Source organism: Zootermopsis nevadensis, unplaced genomic scaffold, assembly GCF_977971745.1.
Source record: "Zootermopsis nevadensis isolate Lab colony 2312 unplaced genomic scaffold, Znev_1.0 Znev_ptg000011l, whole genome shotgun sequence".
Lineage (NCBI taxonomy): Eukaryota > Metazoa > Arthropoda > Insecta > Blattodea > Termopsidae > Zootermopsis > Zootermopsis nevadensis.
In genome coordinates, this window is record NW_028259143.1 from 14,114,825 (window position 1) to 14,136,408 (window position 21,584).

A 21,584-nucleotide genomic window follows, 5' to 3' on the forward strand; every position below is an offset into this window, starting at 1 on the left:
ACGCTGTTATCTGTTTTAGCATGTCTTTATTTTTTTTTTGCAGGATAACTTGGATATTCTTTTGGCAAGGACTTAGTTTAAATGCAATTTAAAATATTAAAAAATTTGTGGTTCCGAGAATTCAAACAATACCTTACTTACTTCTGACATGGATTTGCCACCTATGAGCTACCATCCCTGATAGCACTGCAGTCAGCCCAGGTGAGGAGGGAGTTGTTCATCTCAATATATACTCTATAAGCTGATCACAAACATAACATATGTCCGAATATAGTACCATCATCAGTGTAGCTTCTCAGAAAGATAATGTGATGATAAATCAACTTTTTATTTTAATGTGCTAAGTCAACAGCAACAATTAGAGTCAGGACACAACAATAATATAAATGCAAAGGACAGAGTACAGAACAATACATACATGAGATAAACATAATGAAACATTTTGGTACAACACACGATTAGCAGCTGACTGATTTAAACAAAAGATTTATGCTACATTTGTGGAACATGTAAACATTAGGCCTGTTATAAATGTCATTAGCAGCTAAGGTGCAGCAAATGGAAAGGCAATTGCTATCTTCTGGGTTGTTGCACAATGTAGTCTGGTGGATGTCTACAAACGCTTCAGATTATCTGATTACTTTTGACCAGGAAAGCAACGTCTGCGTACAAGGCAGAAGAATATAATATCTTTCTGAAAGTTTGAAAGAAACTTACTAATGGCGAAAGGACATTATGTCAGTGATTTATTTCTGTTTCAGCATACTAACAAGGACGATCTGTCCGTGAACACAGTTAAGAACATTATCACAATTCGAGGGTACGAAATTTTTCATCGTCTAATACTATGCAAGGCAAGGAAGGAATCATAGCCACAGTTTTGTTTAATGCTGACATCTGATATGAATAATACGAATGACATGGATGTCTGTATTTCACGTTCATATTAAGCAGGATTTGAGGCAGTGGTTCTGAGAGATGGCTGTCTTCTGAAATTCATATTCCCATCTGTAAAAAGATGTCGCTGAAATCGCAAAGTCAATTTCCCTAGCAATCTTACAATGGGTACTTGGTTTTTCTGCACATCATTTTTCACACATTCTGTTCGTTTGAACATATTTCGAAGTGATATGTTGTTCAAGTGAATAAAGGTGTGAAAAATGGTATGCAGAAAAACCAAGAATAACACATCGGGAGAGTACATAACCGACTTTCACCGAGTTCACTGTGTTGGTGTTATGATCCATGGGCTCGAGGATGCGGGGTTTTGTTATCTGTGATACGGGGCACTTCGCGGTTATGTAATTTGTATTGCGGTGTGTTTGTTAGTCGTTATGGGTTCAGAATATTTACGACAGCGGGTATAATTATGGTAGATAGATAGTTTGTTATCAGAGGTAAAGTTAGTGACATAATGCTACAAGGTGGACTCATTTTATTTGAGAAGATAACGCCAAATCAATCCTCGATTTTGAGCAAGGAATAGGTCACACCACTTAAATTTTCTTAGAACATAATTCGCTAATAAATACAACCCATGCTCTGAAAGAAACTTTTCTGGCATCAGAAAGTTTTTTTTTTAAGTATGCTTAACATATTGCCTCTGATCAGAGTAGAAGAGAATTTAGGATTTATTTACTTAGGTGAATGACGTCTTGATACGAGTAATTTGTATGGAGGTACATTGTATTTTGCAGAATGCCCGAAGATGATTGTCATTTTGAACCTGTGATACATAGTTTATATAATGTATATAGTTTTAACTTCAATATGCAGACGACAGTGCAGGTTATCACGCTTCAACCAATCCGTATATGCAGCTGTTTTAAATGTAAGTATACGTGCAACAGCTAGCACCACAGATGCTTTTATGTGTACTGATTCTCAATCACTCCCCAAGTGTTAGCTTCTCCTTCTCCTCTCCTTTGTAGCTGTTTGTATTCTATGATGCACATTGATAATTCACTTCAAGATGTCTGCATGAAACATACTGTAACATGCCAAGCGAAAATATATTGTTGCATATCATATTATACCAAATGTAAAAGTGATGTAGACAAAATGCTGAAGTAGCTAGAGTGATCTGTTGAAACTGGAAATTCTGGTATGGTCTGACTAGTTTAGTTAGGTCAGAGTAACTTGTTTTAATTTAAATTTTGTTTAGTCTGACAGGATGCGACACTGACCACTAACCCCCATTTAGTGTTGAAGTCAAGAATGAGCAGAAGCTGTAATTCTTCTGCAAGCACCTTTTCCTCATTCCATGTCAATCAACAGGTCACAACCTGACACACTCTGGATTGTATTATTTTTTTCTGAGATTGTAGTCCCAGTGGAGATTAGTATTCCTGCCAAATTTTGTTGCTTAATGACCACCAGATTTATGTGTGCTTTTTTCACCTAAATGTGAAGTTATTGCTGGAAGCCTATAAAATATATGAAATAACAACAGTCCAACTCCATCACCTTTGTACATGCCAACACTGTTTACTGTGATTTCTATTCTGCCTCATACAAATTTTCTTTCTTTCTGTGACTGCAGTGAATGTTAGGAACCTACTGATCTAGAAAGTACATTGGAAGAAGTGTTCACTGGTAATATAATTGAAAACATCACCTTCAAACAGTGTATTTCAACAGATCATTTCTCCTGTACTCCAGTTAATTTAGTTTGCTTACATGACAGACAATACCTTGATTTACATAAATAGAAGTTATTGTTCAGGTGTTAACACATTCCCAGTGATGCCACCAGTTAGTCATCACATTATACACCTTGACTGACTTTCCACAGCAAGGGCCACATCTCCCTGGTAACTCATTGCTTTATCTGTCATTTTATAATGTTTAACAATGTTAAGCCATATATAGTAATTGCAAATACTTATACCCACTGTTACACACAAGATTTAGTCTATTTCACTTCACTTACTAAACTTACATAATCTTGTATTTGTCCATATATGGCTTTTCTGTACTTTCCATTAATTACTGTTAGTTGTGCCATGATTTGTTGTTCATTCAATCTGACTTGAAGGTTCTGTGTTTGAATCTGACAAACACTTTTATTTTAAAGAAACACATACTGTATAAGAGAGACCCTCTGCTTCTAGGCTCATCTTACATCATGAGAATATGTTTCTGAAAACACAATGAAGTTGCTGTATGGGAATAGCAGAAATTTTAATGTCTAATATTATTGGAGTTCTTCCAAAGAGTATGGATTCTTCAAAAACACTTTATTTAGTGTACTCCACAAAAAAGTAGCTACAAGGATTTGAATGAGGTGATTGTGAAGGCCACAATTCTTGATTTATGACTCATCAAATACAACAAAGAATTGTTTGCATTGTGTGCTGTTGCATTGACTTGCATAAAATTCTTTTATGATGTTCTTATTTGATTGAAGAAGGGTGACAGAATCAATCTTGCATAATGTCTGAAATTAATTGTTTCCTGAAAAAAAACAGGTGCAGTTATCCTTTGTGCACTGATTGCACACAAAACCCCAACTGGAGAGAAAATTGAAAGTTTGTACTGCTTAATAATAATGTACATATATATGTGCTGTGTAACTTTGACATGTGTTCATAAATGCATAAGGTGTGCAAGGTGCAGCTTTCATTCTGTGGAAGTATCTGCATTAAAACATTTCCACATCCTTTCTGATTGTCATTCATAATCATCCTCTCATTGTGTAGCTGATGTAATAATGCTAAATAGACTAGAAGGAGAAGAAAATATGAAAATGTTGGTTCATAAAGGTGGTCTGGAGATGTAAGTTACTGTGCAATAGTGGTCATTGTTCTTAATCATTGTAATGTATTTTATTATCATTTCAGTATTCCAATAAAGTTTCACCTCCACCTGCTACTGAACCTACAGCTGTAATCGCAAAGCCGCAAGATAGTGCTGTACTTAAACCTAAAACAGTGATAATAACAACAACAAAACTTCAACCTGAAATCACAGTGACAAGTGATAAATTAGCACCGCCATCTTTAACGAAACATAGACTAGTATCAGAGGACAAACAATGGCACGAACTGAGAACAGACTACACAAAGCTCACACAGCATTACCTTATGCTGTCAAAAATAAGGCTCACATGTACGTACTGTAATTGGTGATTTTGTATCTGAAATAGAATAGGTCACTTACAAGGTGTTTCTGTTGGATTTTTCTTTTATAATGTGTTTACATTTCAAGTTCCCAGATAGGCACTCCACAGATGTACTTGTGCACTTGCTATGGGCAAATTAACTTGGAAGAGTCTCGGTTTATATTATATAAAAATGTTCTTATGGACTGCTGTGTCCATCAACTAAATTATAAAATACCAAAACTACAATGTTTCAGAAGCTGGATTCAGCTTCCATCTTAGCCTATCTTTTGCGCCCCTTGGTTGAGCTATCCTCAGATCTGGTCAGCTGCAACATTGAAGTGTTAGAATAAGACCTGCAGATGACAGTCATTTGTGGGAGATAACTCTTAAATGCATAAGTGGGTATCTAATGACATATCTGTAGGTGAAAGATAGGTGTTATTAAAATAACAGCAGCATGGCCGTGGGAAGTTCTCTTTCTCCAAGTCATCAGTAATGTCTTGATGGAACATTTTGAACATTTAACTTTTGATTCAGTGTCACAAAAGCCTGCTATGTGCCTCAGATGTGTGGGTGACACATTTGATATACTGCAGGAATTTCTTTCACGTGTTAACAGTCTTAGATCTTCCAGACTTGTCAATGTTGTAGCTCTCCAAGTCTGAGGCTAGCTCAGCCAAAGGGTCCAACAGCTAGACTTTCTGATCTCTTTACCCCGTTTTTACCTCAAGATGGAAGCAGAGTTCCAGCTTGTGAAATATGGTTTCATAATTTTATAATTTAGATAATGGATGAAGTCCAAAAGAACAGTTTTACATATTTTAACATGCTGTTATCAGAAACCTTCAGACTTTAACTCAGTTTAATTGTATGGGTAAGTGGAATTTGTATGCCTCTACTTATTATGTTATTGACTTTGAAAATTTGGCGAGGTGTGAGCCCCATTGCTGGCAGATTGTTTCTTGGGTTATTAGCAAAATTTCAGCCACATGTTATTTGGTGTTGAGTGGCATGGGTAAATGGTTATGAATGGTGAGTTGGTAAGTGTTTGAATTGAGGTGGTTGTGGCATTTCAAAGTATAGTAGATGAACTTGTAGAATGGATGTGGAAGTTATAATGGGTGGTTGTATTACTAGGAATTTCAACCCTTGCAGATTTTATAGAGTGAACTAGGGGCTGTCCCACAGCTCAGTTCATTTTAACCTGGAAGGGGGGGGGGGGGGGGGGGGCGGCTACTATTTTCCTTCCTTACCATGCTTCCCCAAAATTGGAATTTTTGGCACGTGTGGCCAGGACAGTTCAGTCAGTGATAGTAGAGGTAAAGCAGTTGGGGCACACAGCTGACCGCTCATCTCCATCTAGTTTTGAGATTAGGAATGCATGGAGCTTTACCCCACTTACCACGTGGTACTTTGGCACAGGGGGAATTTTACTTATTGTTTAAGACTAAAATGTATATCCAGAAATGAATATGCAACTACCAGAACAACTGAGGTGAATTTATGTGCCAGAGGCTTCAAAAGTTTTGTGAAGTTGAACTTACTCATCTGCAGGTTAATTTGCCTCTCTAAATACTTAAAACTTGCCTTATTAGTGGGCATTCATACTTCTTTCCATTGCTGAATTATTTTTACCCAGCTGCTTATTTTAGACAGTGTTATTTGGCAGTAAAAATATAAAGGATTCTAAAATATATATTTTTCTAAGGTTTTAGAATAGTCACTTTGTGACAAAAACAGTGGTGGAATCTGTAACATAACATTTTCTTCCAAAAAATATTTGTAAGTATAGAATTTGAAATGATATAAAAATTAACAAGAATGAACTGCGCTAGAAAGATGTTATTTACTTTTATCATGAAATTGTGAAAAGTTTTGTTCGTACTCATCTCTGTGAACTCAAATTGCATTTCTCAGAGAGCCTATCATTGTATGAACGAATAGGACGTACGTTGTTAATATAAATTAACTGTTGTGAATTCTTACCCACCAGCTCACATAATGAACCTGCTTGTAAGTAGTGTAAGTCTATCCAGTGATAAAATCTCTGGTGATCCACCCCATGAGTTCAAGACAGAAGTCCAGTGTTCAGTTCTTGATAATGGAGACAGATAGGGTCTCCAAAGGGTTGAACTTCTGCTCTGAATTTATTTTGCTGGTCACCTGAGATCTCGTCAGTTTTAGTCACTGTGAAACCTTAATGCAGTTTTGATCTCTTATAGCCCTGGTAGTAATGACAGCCATGGCAGGCTATGCGTTGGCTCCAGAACCATTCAGTCTCACAACATTTATTCTTTGCTCGGTGGGAACTGGCCTAGTGTCATGTGCTGCAAATTCTGTCAACCAGTTCTTCGAGGTTCCTTTCGACTCTCAGATGGCTCGAACCAAGAACAGAGTCCTTGTTCGAGGTTTGCTTACGTAAGTTAAATGATAACGCGTGAAGAAAGATGGAAAGTATATGAAATAATTCTGCGAAGTGTTTGGATTGTATTCACATTGCATGTTTATTGCACTGCAATTTGGTCAGAAGGGTCACTTTGTCCTGTATCTTGAAACAGGAGGTGTACATCCCTGAGTGAGTTTAAGTTTTCTTTGTACCTAATTTTATGTTACTAATATTAATGCTCATATCTCTGTAAGGGTTAAATGTGCTTTCATCTAGTTATTTTTAACCTATTTTCCTTCCCTAAATAAGAAAAATGTGTGTTTGTCCCCTGTAAACTTTCTAACCAAGTTTCATGGAATTTTATGTGAACATTATGTCAGTGGAAGCTAAACTTCATACTGTTTAATTTCCTACATTTTATCACATTGTGAAACAAGACACTATTTAACATCAGTTTTTTACAGTATACTGATTGTGGACATACATACTAGTGAGGTGAGAGAAACATGAATGCCATTTAACACATTCACTGCTCAGGTCAGATTCCATTTCTTGGAGGCATTTTAAAGAACTGTCAGCTTTGAAGCACATTTATTTAGTGCCTCTTTCCTTATACAAGGTGATCAAAAGGTTACACAACCCGTATGCATGTTCTATTTGTCAAGAAATAAATTACATTGAACAGAAAACAAAAACAAAAACAATGTTGTATTAAGTGCTGGAAACACCTACTGTGTTTAGCGATGCATGCATTCACTGTTTTCCTCATGTTTGATGCAACCCATTGAAGAATTTCTGCACTAAGATTTGAAATGCACATCTTAATATTGTGTTTTAGTTCTTCTAATGTGTGCCATTTGTTTTGTGCACATTCTCCTCCAAAGCTTCAGAGATATAAATCTAGTTGTAATAGATCCTTGAATCAAGGGGGCACAAATTTCAAAAAATAATGTGACCAACAAAGAATGTACTCAACATCTGCATTGTTGAATTTGCTCTATGCATTGTAGCCACATCTTGTTAACTTCCAAAAGGGAAATTAAATTATACTCACCTCCTGGTTATGCTCAGCTTTTATCAAATGATAACAGAAAATGGGTTTAGTTATCCTCCATTAAGACAGCACACGATACTTTACTCTTAAGTAGTGTAATGGTTTTTCATGGAAGGTATGCAGATTTTCAACCCTCATATTCTGCTATTTTTTATATTAACATATCCTTTGATGGAAAACTGTATGTAAAATGTCTGTACCTCCTCGAATGAAATATGTAAAGCATCTTCAGTACTGAAGTCATTTTTCCTTATCAGATTCCTTGAGTTCTTGCATGACATGTATATGATATGGATGAAGTTTTAAATTGTTTGTATGTAGACTTCTATAGTATAATCCACTCTGAAAAGAGAGTTTTCTCAGTGACGTTTGTTCAGAGCATAACAAAGTTTGACAGATATTGTCCATATGGTCTTGTGAAGCTGATTTAAGGATAGAATTATTCCTTTAATTCTTTCACAGAAACAATCTGTTGTCACTTAAAATTGAAGGTTGACCGGATTGGTTTCTGTCGTGCATGTTTTCTTTGTCACAGAAACAGTTAATCGAAAGAGATATTGTTAGTTTGTTTGGCACATGAAATATGTGCCTAAACTCATTCTGTCAAATTAAGTAAGAACAAGATGTCAGGTAATGTTAAGCAATGAACACTTGTTGCACTTGTGAAAAAGACATATTTGCAATTCAGCTGTTGGCAGAAAACTGACGGATTGACATGAGCAGGTTAGAACATGGTGTGGTCTGTGTGGGCTCTTGTATAGTCATTATAAGACTTATATCAGCCAGGATTTTGTGAAGGTCTTACTCACCCCACCATTCCACTTAGTACCACTAATCCTGCAGTACTGTTCACTGTCTGAGACAGTCACAAGCTGACTGAGTGCCTGGGGCCTTTGGCTGACACAGTTAGGTTTCTGCTACAGCCCTTTGAAGAGAAGAGAAATGCTGTCATGTATAGCAGATACTTTGTCAGTGTCCAACTTAAGAAGCCTCTTCTACCCTTCAGTTCAGATCCCGAACAATGCATTTGGAGATTGTGCAGGCACTCTGATTGGAAATGAAGCTGTAGGAAGGAACACAGTTTAATAAATTTATTATTCTGGATTATTTAGTTTCCTGACAGCAGAGGAATTGTGTAGGTGTATTTCAGTCATGTATGGGGGCAGAAACCCTCCAAATGCAGTTTCACAGCTTTGAGATGTTGGCTTTAATTTCAGGTTCATTGTGTCCTGTAATTCAGGGCAAAACACACTATGTGGTATGCATTGATGCCTTGATAGCATGGCTTATCATAATGGTTTTGAAAACCATCATTCCTCCAAGTCAAATTCTTACTTAGAAAGGCCCTAGGTGCAGGTTGTGAAGCCAGAGCCAGTCACATTTTATTGTTAAAAAGTGTGATGTTTGGAAGGAAGAGGGGACTGGTGACATGGGAAGTGATAGCTTGAGTTGGTCACCAGAGGCTCATACATTTCACCATTCATTCAGGTTAGACATAGTGCTGTCCATGCTGCATAAGTCAGAATTACAGTATTGAAACTTATTGACCTCATATTTCTATTGTACTGTATAAAATGGTCTGAGGTGTGATTTTCTCATCCATTCCAAACGTAACCCTTTGCCAGTGACCTCATTAAACTGTACTGACAGTCTTGCATGCTGTATACTGCCAGTATTATTAGTAATGGATACTGACCTCTGCAGCTTCTTGATTGAACTGTTCATGTTCGCATGCCACTGCTGTTACTCGGAATGTAATGGGAAAGCTTTGTAGATAAGGCTTTGCTGTTGCTCATAGTACATTTATGTTCCCCTTGCAGGTATTATATGTTTGCTTTATTGGTATAGCTTCTTCCCATTGTAATTCTGTTTCTTTACTTCTCTAGAGACAGCGATAAAGTGTTGTAACCAAAACAAAGAACTGTGGCTTATATATGAATGACTTTATATTCTGGAGTAGAACCATAGATTTTATTTTTCTGAGGGTATTTCACTTGACCACTTGGAGTGACAGTTTATGTCATCTGTGCATCAGAAAGTTTTGTTATGCCACCTGAAGGCTTTCTGTAGTATCATTAAGAGGTATAAGTTATTCTACCTGGAGAGTCAAGTTTGACTCTGAAATTCCACATACATTTGACTTTACAAGAATTTTACTAAAATCTTGCATTTATGGTGTCTTAATACTTAACAGCTGCACATTACAGTACTTTTCAGATGAGTCAAAGGGATTAATTTTTACAGTAGTTTAGTAGTGTTCCTGTCCAAAGATACTGCAGAATCTTCATTATTAAAGTGGAACAGTGCAACTTCAATTGTGTGATATAATTATTCATAACAACAAGTCCATTGTAGCAACCATCTTCACTACCACTGAAAGCCACCAGTGTTATCAGCCTGATACACTCCTTCACAGATCTATAACAGCCTCTTTTACTTTCACACCTATTGTAGGTGCCCAGTCAAGGTCTCCTTACAACAAATCATGAATTAATAGGTCCCCTACTCTTGAGTGAGCTCAGCAAACTCAGTTACCACACTTTACATCTACCTTCACCTATCCATGTGATGATCTCCATCACCAGCCATGGGGAGGTGAAGGAACATATATTGCACTGAATGTGGTGGCCTGAGGATTCAGATATAATCCATTGAAATCGTCACTTCTTGACAGAAGCATGATGTACATGTCCCCAGCTTCCAGGGCAAGTGACTGGTAAATATAGCACAACCCTTTACACAGCAAAAACTACAGGTACGTTGAGGAAAAGGGCAGGTTCGTCAAAGGTGAAGCCATGTTCATCATTGATTATAACATGTACACACATGGCATGGATTATGGTAACTAGTATTGTCTTCTGCATTATGCTCTTGTTTACTCTTCATTCATCTACTCCAAACTCAATAGTAGGTCAAAGAAAATATTTTGGCTTACACAACTGACGATTTCTTCATCCTCTGATGAGTCGGGTGTTGCCACAAACAACCACACCCATACTGTTATAATGGGCACCTAAGAAAAGTCCAGAATGTTGACTAGATGGGACAGTTCAAAACCCAAGAACCACCAGAGGTGATAAGTTCTCTATAAGGCATTGCGCAGTATGTCTCAAAAAGAACATCAAGAGAGAAACAAGATTTCTGTGTGCTGCTGTGCACAGTACAACACCCTCAGAGTCTGGTAAAGGTAATGTCAAATATTTAATCTTCTTGTGTCTTGCAAAATGATTTTTCCTTCAGACATTACAAAACCACTTCCGTGGGTTTTAATTCCTGGTATTTAACCCTTTGAAGATAAAGTTCATCTAAAAAATATTTAAACATTCAGTTGCTACTGCAAAGACAATTCACACTTTCCCATTGCAAAGAATAGTTCATAAATGCTGTTTATGGAAAGAATCACTCTTTATGTTGAAAATTATATGAAACTCATAAATACTCTGGGCAAAATGCTGAATTATGGATTATTAAAGCCGGCGGTACATTCAGTTACCCCTGGACTTTAAAGGGATGTTAGAAATTACATTCTGGTGGTGAATGTGTTAACATAGGATCCTAAAATGATGCCTAATGGTTGATGGTTGATGCTTGATAAATCTACAACTACTCTTAATGTAGAGAATGTAAAACAACATGGTGGCTGCATAAAACTTTGATGTGGCTTTCAGTTCCACAGCGATAAATGCTGTACTGTTGGACCTAGGAATGTGAAATTTGTATGAAGATAGATTATAGGAATTTCAACCAGTTATGTATGAAATACTGTTCTTAAATCAACAATGGCAGCTGTGTAAAATTTTAAAGTTATATTCAACATATTTAACATAGAATCTGTACTTAAGTAGTTCCCTCCAAAAATAAAATAATATAAACAGTAACACTACCATATTTACAATTGCATGCATTAAACTAATTCTGACCTGAATGGGATTTGAACCTATGACCATCCATACATTACACCAGCATGCCAACCCATGCATCAAATTTAATGTTATTGCAGATTTATTTGCTTACATTATCTACCTATAACATTAATGACACAAAAGTTGGTGGTACTGGAAATTTGCAATAGGAAAACGTTTTTATAAGCCCTGTTCAGAATTCCTTGTTGCTACTTAAATATGCATGTATGGTTTGGTTAGACAAAAAATTGCCATTTTTATTTGAAATATTTTACGTTCTATGCAACACAAATCAAGTTCTAGAAGTTATGTAAGCATACAGGTGGTAGTATAATTCCAGTCACTTGCATTTTTCTTGTACTTGTCCATATGTGGCTTTTCTTTGCCTTTTATTAATCATAGTTATTTATGCTAGATATATATTGAGCAAAGACACCAATATGTCTACCTGATTTGAAGAAAAATATGAATTCATATTATTGACTTCTGAGACCTGTGACTACGTTCCACTGCAAAAAGAAGGTGAAAACTATACTTCGATTGGACATCCATATTTGCTGGTATACAAGTGGATAGGGAGACTAATGTTGATGCGAAGGTCAGTAATGTGAGTTGAAGTTGTGGTATTGGCATAATTTTTAATGCATATTTTATGTTCATACAAACACCCATTTATACTGTGAAGTTGTATTTTAATAAACTGTATGTTTCAAAATTTCATCAATGGCACAGTTGAAAGAGCAGGTGAGTTTTCTTTACTTTTCCATTTGTTATTTATTGGCAGTCTGATTAAAAGATTCTGTGTTTGAATGTGACTGCATACAAACAATTTTATTTAGAAAAACACTACACAAGCATTTTTGTTTCTTTGAGAAAACTATTTACAAAGTATAAATTAATATCGTGGTTCTTGAATGGGCTGTTTTAAAGATGTAAGATGTCAGAAATACCTAAAATTCATCCAGAGAGCTCATTTGTCTTGTCCTGGACTGAATTAGAAAGTGAACATATTGAAATAAAGCAGCTTCTTTTGAAACATCTGACAAGGGTCCAGAGAGTATCTGTTTCTCAGATTAGAATTCATGCATGGTTTGCCTCACCTTACTGCATATAATTTGTGTGGTTCATATCAGTTGTTTGCAGTGGCCAGTCAGTGAGTTTGACATCCGTACTTCCATGATGGCCATTCTTGAACCACATAAAAATCATGAATGCAGGTGCTATTTTATTGGTACTGGATTACTCCATTGGCACAAAGCAGTCTTACAGATGGCACAATTATATTTAAGTGCTGTTCTATGTTATGGAATATTCCAGCCCCTTCATCTGAAATCAAACCTCAATATTGAACAGACACATTACCACTGTGTGGAGTTTGAAACATACTTTGAGTTCTGACATTCGGATTGTGGTCTGTGAACTCACACTGGCCCATTCTTTGCTGAGCTAATTGCACATTTGTCAGAGAATATGACTGTACTGCACTGGTGGTCCACACTTCTCTCACCAAATGCTAGGTGGCACAATTTATGTTCATCGCTAAACTCATTCTTCACTGTGGCATGTATTTCTCTGAGACAAGCTTCTTTAAAATCTCAAATAACTACTTAGCCTATGGAAGTCGGTAGCAGCCTTATGCTTCCTTGGACAGGTGAAGAGGTTCCTTAAGCTTCAGCTACCGATACAGCATCTGAAGCTGCACTGAATACACACCATAACCCAGATCCTCGGTGCTTTCCAACCTGCTCCTCCGTCCAGTATTTCTACAGCTGTGGGCCCTGGGACACCATTCTGCCCACCTGCAATGCTAGCATTTCACCCACCATCTACAACAGTGACTCTTGTATGAATACATCTGTTGTGAGAACAGTCATGAGAGTGTAGAAGAAATGGTTTCTGCCTCATGGATCTTTAAATGGTATTACAGTTACCAATGATACAAAGCTATGTTCAAACACAGAACTCCCAATACTAAGGGTATAAATTGGCACTGCAGTTTTAAAATGTAAACAAACAAGAGTGCACAGGATACCCATCAAATTATATGAACCCTCTCCAAGTCTTTATTACATAAATGTGTCCATAATTTTGTCCAACTCAAATAAGTTAAACCCACAGTGAAGTTAATGTAAAATCAGTTAACAATAAAATTGCTTTGTCTCAGTGTTATCCTTGATCTGTAGGTTCCTGCTGAGACAAATGAGGTCTGTGGTTGTTTTTGACATCTTATTAGAGATTCCAGCTCTTGAAAACATCCCTTTCAGAGGCCAATACATTAATTAATATTTTATATAAGTAATTAGTATACTTTAAGAAAAAACACTTTTATGTGCTTCTCAAATAAAATTTTTGTATACAGTTAGATGGTTTACAAACAATAATTACACATTTTCAAGAATATCTATTTCAGTATCCGTTTCCATTTGCTCTTTGTATGAGTTTCACATGGATTTTTAAACATGTAGTTGAATAGTGAAGAATGCTGTCTTCTGGGTTGTTGCACGATGTAGTCAGGTAGAAGTTTACCGATGTTTCAAAGGTCCTTGCTGCCGCCATCATCAGGGCAATGAGTCATTGCCGTGATGATGGAGACAGCCATCTTCAGACTCACTGGCGTGAAAACCTCAATTCCTACATAGTTGAGTGGTGTAGTACTGCACAATTAGCTGAGTGTGACTGCAGCATGTGCATTAAAAGGAAATATTTTGATACCATAACTCTGAGTTACATATTTGACCTTAGCATCAATGCTAGTCTCCTACCCTAGCAACTTGTCAACTAGCAAATATGGAGGTCTAAGTAAAGCATAGTCTTCACTTTCATTTTGCCACGGAACCTAGTGACATGTCTTGGAAGAGTCATTAACATTTATGTTTTTCTTCAAATTAGGAATTTAAGTGATGGTTGAAAGACACCTCTGTAGACAGAGAACAAAATCACATCGCATGGTATGGTAAGTGTTCAGTCGTCTCAGATCATTTATGAGTGGTATAAAGATGTATTATCCATACTGAAGATTAAGTGAATCACTTGAAGATATAGGCCTTGTAATCTTTGTTTTCTGACTAACTGAATTGAAAATAATCTTCTGGTAGTGGCACCTGGAGATTCAGGGCCACTGATGCCATTGGATGATCCAGTTCATCAACCTCCTCCTCTGTCTTCCAATATGTTTCCCCACCAAAATTCTTTACTGGTTCTTTGTTCTAAATGCCTAGCTTGTGATTGAGCTTCTAGGTGTTTGATATCAGTTTCCTTATATTCTGATGTGGTTTGTTCAGCCCACTTCATGCATTGACATTTGCTGCAACATGTAGTGTGATGGGCCTGTCCACTTTATACTGGGGTGTTAATGGACTTGCTGCTGCACTTGGAGCTGCCAACCTTATTCTTTACACCCTGGTGTATACACCTATGAAGCGGATCAGTATTATCAACACGTGGATTGGCTCTGTTGGTAAGAAGTAACACTTGTTTATCTAGGGTCTAAGTACATTAACTTTTTGAAAGGAAGTATGGAATTTCCTTTCAAAGTTCTTTACTTTGATAAGTTTTTTGAGTATTCATGAGTAATTTTCTCTCTATATCACATTCTGTTATCACCTGTACTTTGTAGGATTCTTGCTAATGCACATGCACCAACAGTGAACTTTCACTTATATTCAGTAATTTCCTCATTTGAATACTTACTTTTTGAAATAAGCCATTGCTGCTACCTCTCAGTCCTTATTAAATTACCCACAATTCATCTTTCCTATAACAGATTCTCGTTATATAGATTAAGACATTTAACATGAATATGTTAGACACTACTTGCAAACAGCATCATAATCTTAATACTCTTATTATTCAAGACTATATAACCAGTGCTGATGAAAAATCACCCATGGATTAATCTGATATGTGTAATGGCTGATAGAACCCAATATGGAAAAAGCTAATGAATTTTATTTATCATTCTAATAACCAGTTCAGCTGGCAATAATGTCAGCTTGAATCATTGTCAGAATGAGGATGCATATTCCACGACAATCTATGGCCCAGTGGTTTTGTGAAGAGTACCACAGTTACTTCCTATCACCATTCTTCCTGTTTCATCATTCAGTCATTCTCACATTTTATTTTATGGTACAAAATATCTGAAATTTATTCAGGGTCTTTAGATAATATTGATAATCAGTAGTCAGTATCAAAAACTCTACACAATTTCCAGAAAATTGTGCTCTCATGACCTTCCAAGGATGTTGTCAATATGTGGGCACATTCTTCATTTTCTGCAAGGGAAGTGTCTATGAGAAAGACAAGCAGCAATACCTGATTTGTTTTTTGTACTGTACACATGCTAGCTTTATTAGAATTGCTAGGGATATCAGCTGGTATAGATGCAATACAATAGAAAATTATTTCATATCATCACATTGAATTATTTATATTTATTTGAAGGAACCAAAAAATGAAAACTGTCCATTGCTAAAAATATGGAGGATGTTTTAGTTGGTTTTTAGAAAGGAGGAAATTTATAACCAACCACGAGAGTTACATAATGCAAGTAAAAGCAATGGATGTTTTTTGAACTTTAATTGTGTTGTTTAAAGTATTTAACAGGTTTTGATTAAAATTATAACTTGACATTTTAATTTATATGCAAATACAAAAATTTATGATGTAAAAAAGACAGCATGCAAAGCTGAATACTGAATTTAATTAGGTTCTTTATGGTTTAAAAAGCCATAAACTGATAATATAAGTGATATAAACATCTCTGATATCAGTATAGAATTCCATATTGACTGAAATCCCTAGAAAAATGCAGTATTAATATTAACAGTCAAAATGTTATCTTGTAACTTAAATGATGAGGAAAAAACAGTATTTTTATTTGTTAACAGTAGGAGCAATTCCTCCATTGATGGGATGGGCAGGCTGTGCTGGCACACTGGACCTTGGAGCATGGATATTGCCTGGTGTTTTGTATGCCTGGCAGTTCCCACACTTCAATGCTCTCTCCTGGAATTTACGTTCTGATTATTCCCGGGCGGGATATCGGATGATGTCTGTTACAAATCCAGGTCTTTGTCGGCAAACAGCACTTCGTTATACTGGGGCATTATTGGTGGTGTCATGCCTAGCACCTGTTTTAGAAGTGACCACATGGCTCTTTGTAGCAGGATCAGTTCCACTCAATGTTTACTTTGTGTACTTAGGTAAGATCATCATCAGAACATCTCATAAGTTTCCAACACTTAGTGTACAGATTTAAACAATGGCTTCAGAAAAATATGTCAGGAATCACATATTTTCAGGAGGCAACTGTTTTAAATAATTTGTTGCTGTGATGAAACTTTTTAGTAACACACTCCTGCTTTGTTATACTTGTAATTTACATTAGAATAACAGCATTATTTCTATAGCAACCTTTTAAACAACGTGAAAAAATCAAGTAAGAAATTAAGGATAGTAGGATTTCAGGTTCTCATAGTGTTATGAATATGGCTGTCTTCTGGTTTGTAGCACTGTGTGGTCTGGTAGAAGTCTACCGATGTTTCAGAAGTTCTTGCTGCCGCCAGTTACCTCTGAAACACTGGTTGACTTTTACCAGACCACATGAAGGTAGAAGGATGTATACATAATATATGAGATCCAGCTGACAAATATATACAACAAACTTTATGAAAAGGATTATAGTGCAAAGACAAGGGAATTACAACTGTCCATGATATAATAAATTACTTTTCCACCTCTGCATCAGGCCAGTTTATTGGGTTGACCAGTGTAATAAGATGGAAGCATTGGTCCCTTATTATTGTAATGCATTGTTTCAAAATTCAAAGACATGCCATTGTTGAGAAACATATGATGACCTCAGATCTCATTAATGCAAGAACTGACTAAGGTGCAATAATAGCCTTGGAACTGTAAGATTTCTCTATGGATCACAATGCAACACATTAGTGCAAGAACAACGTAACATAGGATATTCAAAAGTATGATTTTGAGGTCATGCAGAATAGCACAACCTCCACATCAAACTTTATCCAAATTCATGAAGTAGTTCGCGAGTTGGATGGACAGACAGACACGACCAGCCCATAATGAATTCTTGTGATGCACTTCATGCAAATAATGTGTAATAAGCGTGTTTAAACATACTAATAGGAAATTATGTTATGGACTTTTATTTGTATTGTACAGTATGAGTCACTAGTACTGCTTATGTTGAAAGTCCATTGATATATGGTGTGAGTGTACAGTTGTTATTATCAAAAGGCATTGTTGTGTATAATGTTATGAGAGGCAGATTCACTCCTTTGCAGCTTGGCAGTTCTTTCAGCAGCCAGACAGTCGTAGCTCACGTAGGCTGTTCCGCTTCTCACTGATCCATCTGCCACTGCTCATGGTTATGTTGCTGCTCACTAAGAAACATAAAACAGAAGAGGTGAAGACCAGGTAAATACACCCTTGATGCAGACATTCACTGCTGATGGTAACCACATAAATATTATGACATCGATGCCTGTCATCTAATGACTACTGCTGTGTCTCTATGTCTACCCTGATTTATTGTGAATAAATCAGTTTACAGAATCTGCACACAAGGCAACTATCCTACTGCATTTTCTAGGTCTCTGTCTCTACACGTCACACACACACCCTCTCTTCACTCACACTAACTGTCCTTTGAGCCATTCTGGTCCCCCAAACTTAATGCTCTCCACTCACACACACACACACACACTGAACTCATCCCGCAGCACCCCCACTGGACACATGCTGGCTCCTTGGCCGCTCCCATCCCCGAAACCCGGTGCTCCACACTCGCAACCTTCGGCTCTCTCAGCACCCCTCTGGACACACGCTGCCTCCTTAGCTGCCAAGGTCCACGAACCCAGTTCTCTTCACACACACGTGCGCTCACGATCCTCTCTCAGCCCTCAGCGCCACACCAGTCTGCTCAATGGCTCTGTACTCTCTTCACATTCTAACGCACTCTTCCACCAGAGACCCCGCACAAAACTCGCCAGACTACTCGTAAGACTACCACCACAACTCTTGCTCTATTGTTCCATTCTTTCCACACTAGAGAGATGACTCTCCAACAATTGGGGAGGCGACCTTTTATATTTGTTGGCCCAGTTGCAAAATGTTCCAGAAGCAAGGATCTTGAAGGTACACTTACTCAAAGGTTCTGGTAAGGAGGGGGATGTGCCATCTGGAACATTCCGTGGCGGCCACACCTACAGCCGACATCCACTAGGTAGGGAGGGGAGTCAGGTGGCCCCTACCCCTCCAGTGTGAGCCTTCCGCTCTTACGGTGCCACGTCACAATATCAAATTATAACATTGCTGTTAACTTAACTTGAGATGCCTATATGTGCGTGATACCACAATTTCCATGCTCCATTGTAGAGTTTAAAGACTTTTTCCAGAATATAAACCACATATCATATTTGTCTAAATGGAAGACAGTCCCCCACTAAGAAACATGTCTGGACAGAAGAAAGGAGTGTGTTATGACAACAGTTCACAACATTCAGAAGAAATTTTTTTAATAATGAATACTTGTTTAAGCAATTCAGCATTTGGAAGGTAAAATTGTCTGTAGAATCAAACAGCAAGTATTTATTTCATATTACCGTATATACTGCAATAATTTTAATTAAATTTGAATTTATTGTGAAAACTAACAGTTTATATATGACTTCCAAAAGAAAGAAATTTGTGCTAGTTTAATAACTGTGAAAATCCATACTTTAAAGTTTTAGTGTGAACCTTTGAAAAAAACATGTACAAACAAACACTGTACCAGAACTTTTCACTATAACTAAAACTAAGTATGTATCTGGGTAAATACACAGTGTTTAATAATTGTTCACTGAATTTCAGTGTTCTTTTCTTGTATCCCAAATCTTGAATGTAGTATTAAATGTATTGCTACAATGTAGTAGACCTATTCTGAATGTCATTGTGTCATGCTATGTCACATGTTAGCATTCTTATGTAAAGTTTGTCCTTTTCATGTTAACAACATAATTTTTACAGCTGGTATCTGAGTGTGGGAACTGTTTGTTTGCAGGTTGGAAATGTACCCACAGTGATGGGTTTGGTTGCAGGTCAGTCCAAACCACTATTTATGAGGTGAAGAAACTAGTCTTATCTGCAGTGAATAATTGAAATGATGTACACAGTTCATTACCTGCCTCTGGAGTTCTTTGTACATTTCCATAGTTTTATCAACTTGTAATTATTTAGGTGTTTTCAAAATACAGATTCCTAGTAATTTGAAGCTTGCTTTCATTTCTTTATATCACTGTCTGTGCACTTCTAATAAAGATAACATTTTCCCTGTGCTGAAGCATGAAAACATACAGAGGACCTTAAGGTACAGTAAACCTTTATTGATTTCATAATGCTGTATAATTGTCAATCCTTATCTAAAAACATGTGAGTTAAGTCAAAGACAGGTGATAAAACTGACTGTAGTAATTGTCAAGGAATATCACTGTTTCACTTGTGTAGAAACTGTTATCCATCATTCTGCTCTTTATACATAGGCTAAATTACTTAGGATCACCAGAATTTGATTGCCTGCTGATCAGATATGCATTTGTCAGATACTGGACAAAAATGGGAGGACACTGTATAATATAACTCAAGTGATGAAAATTTTATAAGTTCAAAACCTAAAATGATGTAAGTGTACAGCTTGCATAATTCCAATTATTTGTAATGTCCTTGTAATTTTGCATGTGTGGCTTTTCCGTACCATAAATTAACTACAGATACTTCTACAAGATGTCAAAAAGCAGATACCAATATCTGCCTTATTTGAAGAAAGGCATTAACAAAAATTAATCACTTCCAAGACCCATGGCAAAAGAAAGGTGATGATTATTTGGATGGCATTCCATATTCTCTGGTAGGGTAGGGGGATAGCATTGATTTTAAGCCTGATGACTCGACCCCAGTAATGATTTTGTTTGGAAAATCGTTGCAGGCATCCAGTCGTCTGAATTCCTCATCGTGCAAAAAGTGCCAGAAACGTTGCAATTTTTTTCTTACCCAAGTCCGTAGTAATTATGGACCTTGTCGCTTCCGTATTCACATTTAGTTACTTTCCATCATTCTGAATGTCAATCGTCGGTTTCTTCCGACTGAGGGGTTATCCGCATCAGCTAACTTCGAGTCGAAGTTCTCAGTCAGTGCTCTGATGTGGTCGGCGAAGGTTGGAATTCTTAATCCTCGTGGATTTGCCTGTTATTAACGCACCAAGGAGAGGGCCAAGCATGCCCAATCGTTGTGCTGTCTTCTTCCCTACTTGGCTGAAGTGCGCCGACCAGGTAAACCCGGTGTCAAGGGTCACCCCAAGATACCGCGCTGTTTCGACCCAGATGTATCGGCTCTGCGAGAAACTGCATTACTCTGGGCTTTTGGATGCATCTTGCGACCTTAACGAAGAGCACAGCGATGCTCTTCGAGACGTTCATTGCAATCCTCCAAGCCCATAGTCAGAGCTCTAGTCTACCGAGATAAGCCTTCGGATAACAGACGACAAGCGATGGACTACGGGACGTGGCTATAAGAGTCGTGTCATCCGCGTAATGCGCTAGCTAGCTCTCGTTCACATACAAACTGAAGAGCTCTGGGGAGACAAGTCCACTCTGAGCCACTCCAGCTCGCATACTACTCTGTGTGGATGTGGCTGACTGGAAGGGTGTTTGAAACGTTCGGCAGTCTTACGTATTATGAAATAGTTTTCACCAGGCAGGACGAGAAGTTCAGGATGGCTAGCTTATAAAGGCGGCCTGCGTTAAAGTCTTTGGCTACATCCAGGAAAACCGCGTCGGTTAGCTAACTCTCATCAAAGTTTCTGTTGACTCTATCAACTAGGTGGGCCACCAACAACGTTGAGCTGTATCTGGGTCGGAACTCAAACTGTTCGTCACGCAAAAGCTCGTCCCTGATATTTTCTAATCATCCTCATAATTGAAAACTAAAAGGATAGCCAACACAAATGAAAATATTACTACATAGTTGCTAAGAGGAACCTGACACTCCTGCACATGTCTAGTCACAGATAAAACCACAGACATAATATCATCTTTCCCACCTGCATCATAGTATCTTCCACCATACCCA

The 21,584-nt window shown here is 37.3% G+C and overlaps 1 protein-coding gene and 1 long non-coding RNA gene across 4 annotated transcripts; one reads left to right on the top strand and one right to left on the bottom strand.

Annotated features, from left to right (window-relative positions):
- Window positions 1-1,198: 1,198 nt before the first annotated feature.
- On the top strand, window positions 1,199-19,731 carry Cox10 (Cytochrome c oxidase assembly factor 10). Of its 3 annotated transcripts, none has more exons than XM_022079068.2 (8): window positions 1,199-1,316; window positions 1,698-1,831; window positions 3,843-4,110; window positions 6,328-6,523; window positions 14,729-14,904; window positions 16,337-16,651; window positions 17,762-17,894; window positions 19,522-19,731. In XM_022079068.2, exons 2-8 carry the CDS (start codon window positions 1,748-1,750, stop codon window positions 19,541-19,543), a joined length of 1,194 nt encoding a protein of 397 aa, XP_021934760.1. In that variant the 5' UTR covers window positions 1,199-1,316; window positions 1,698-1,747; the 3' UTR covers window positions 19,544-19,731. The 3 variants fall into 3 exon arrangements, with proteins under 3 accessions (XP_021934760.1, XP_021934759.1, XP_021934756.1); XM_022079067.2 differs by having other exon boundaries at window positions 1,241-1,372; XM_022079064.2 differs by having other exon boundaries at window positions 1,259-1,397.
- On the bottom strand, window positions 17,608-21,549 carry LOC110837199 (uncharacterized). Its single transcript, XR_002545609.2, has 2 exons — window positions 20,508-21,549; window positions 17,608-17,860 (listed from the first exon to the last, which is right to left on the bottom strand). It is a non-coding gene; the product is annotated as an uncharacterized LOC110837199 (long non-coding RNA).
- Between the last annotated feature and the right edge of the window lie 35 nt (window positions 21,550-21,584).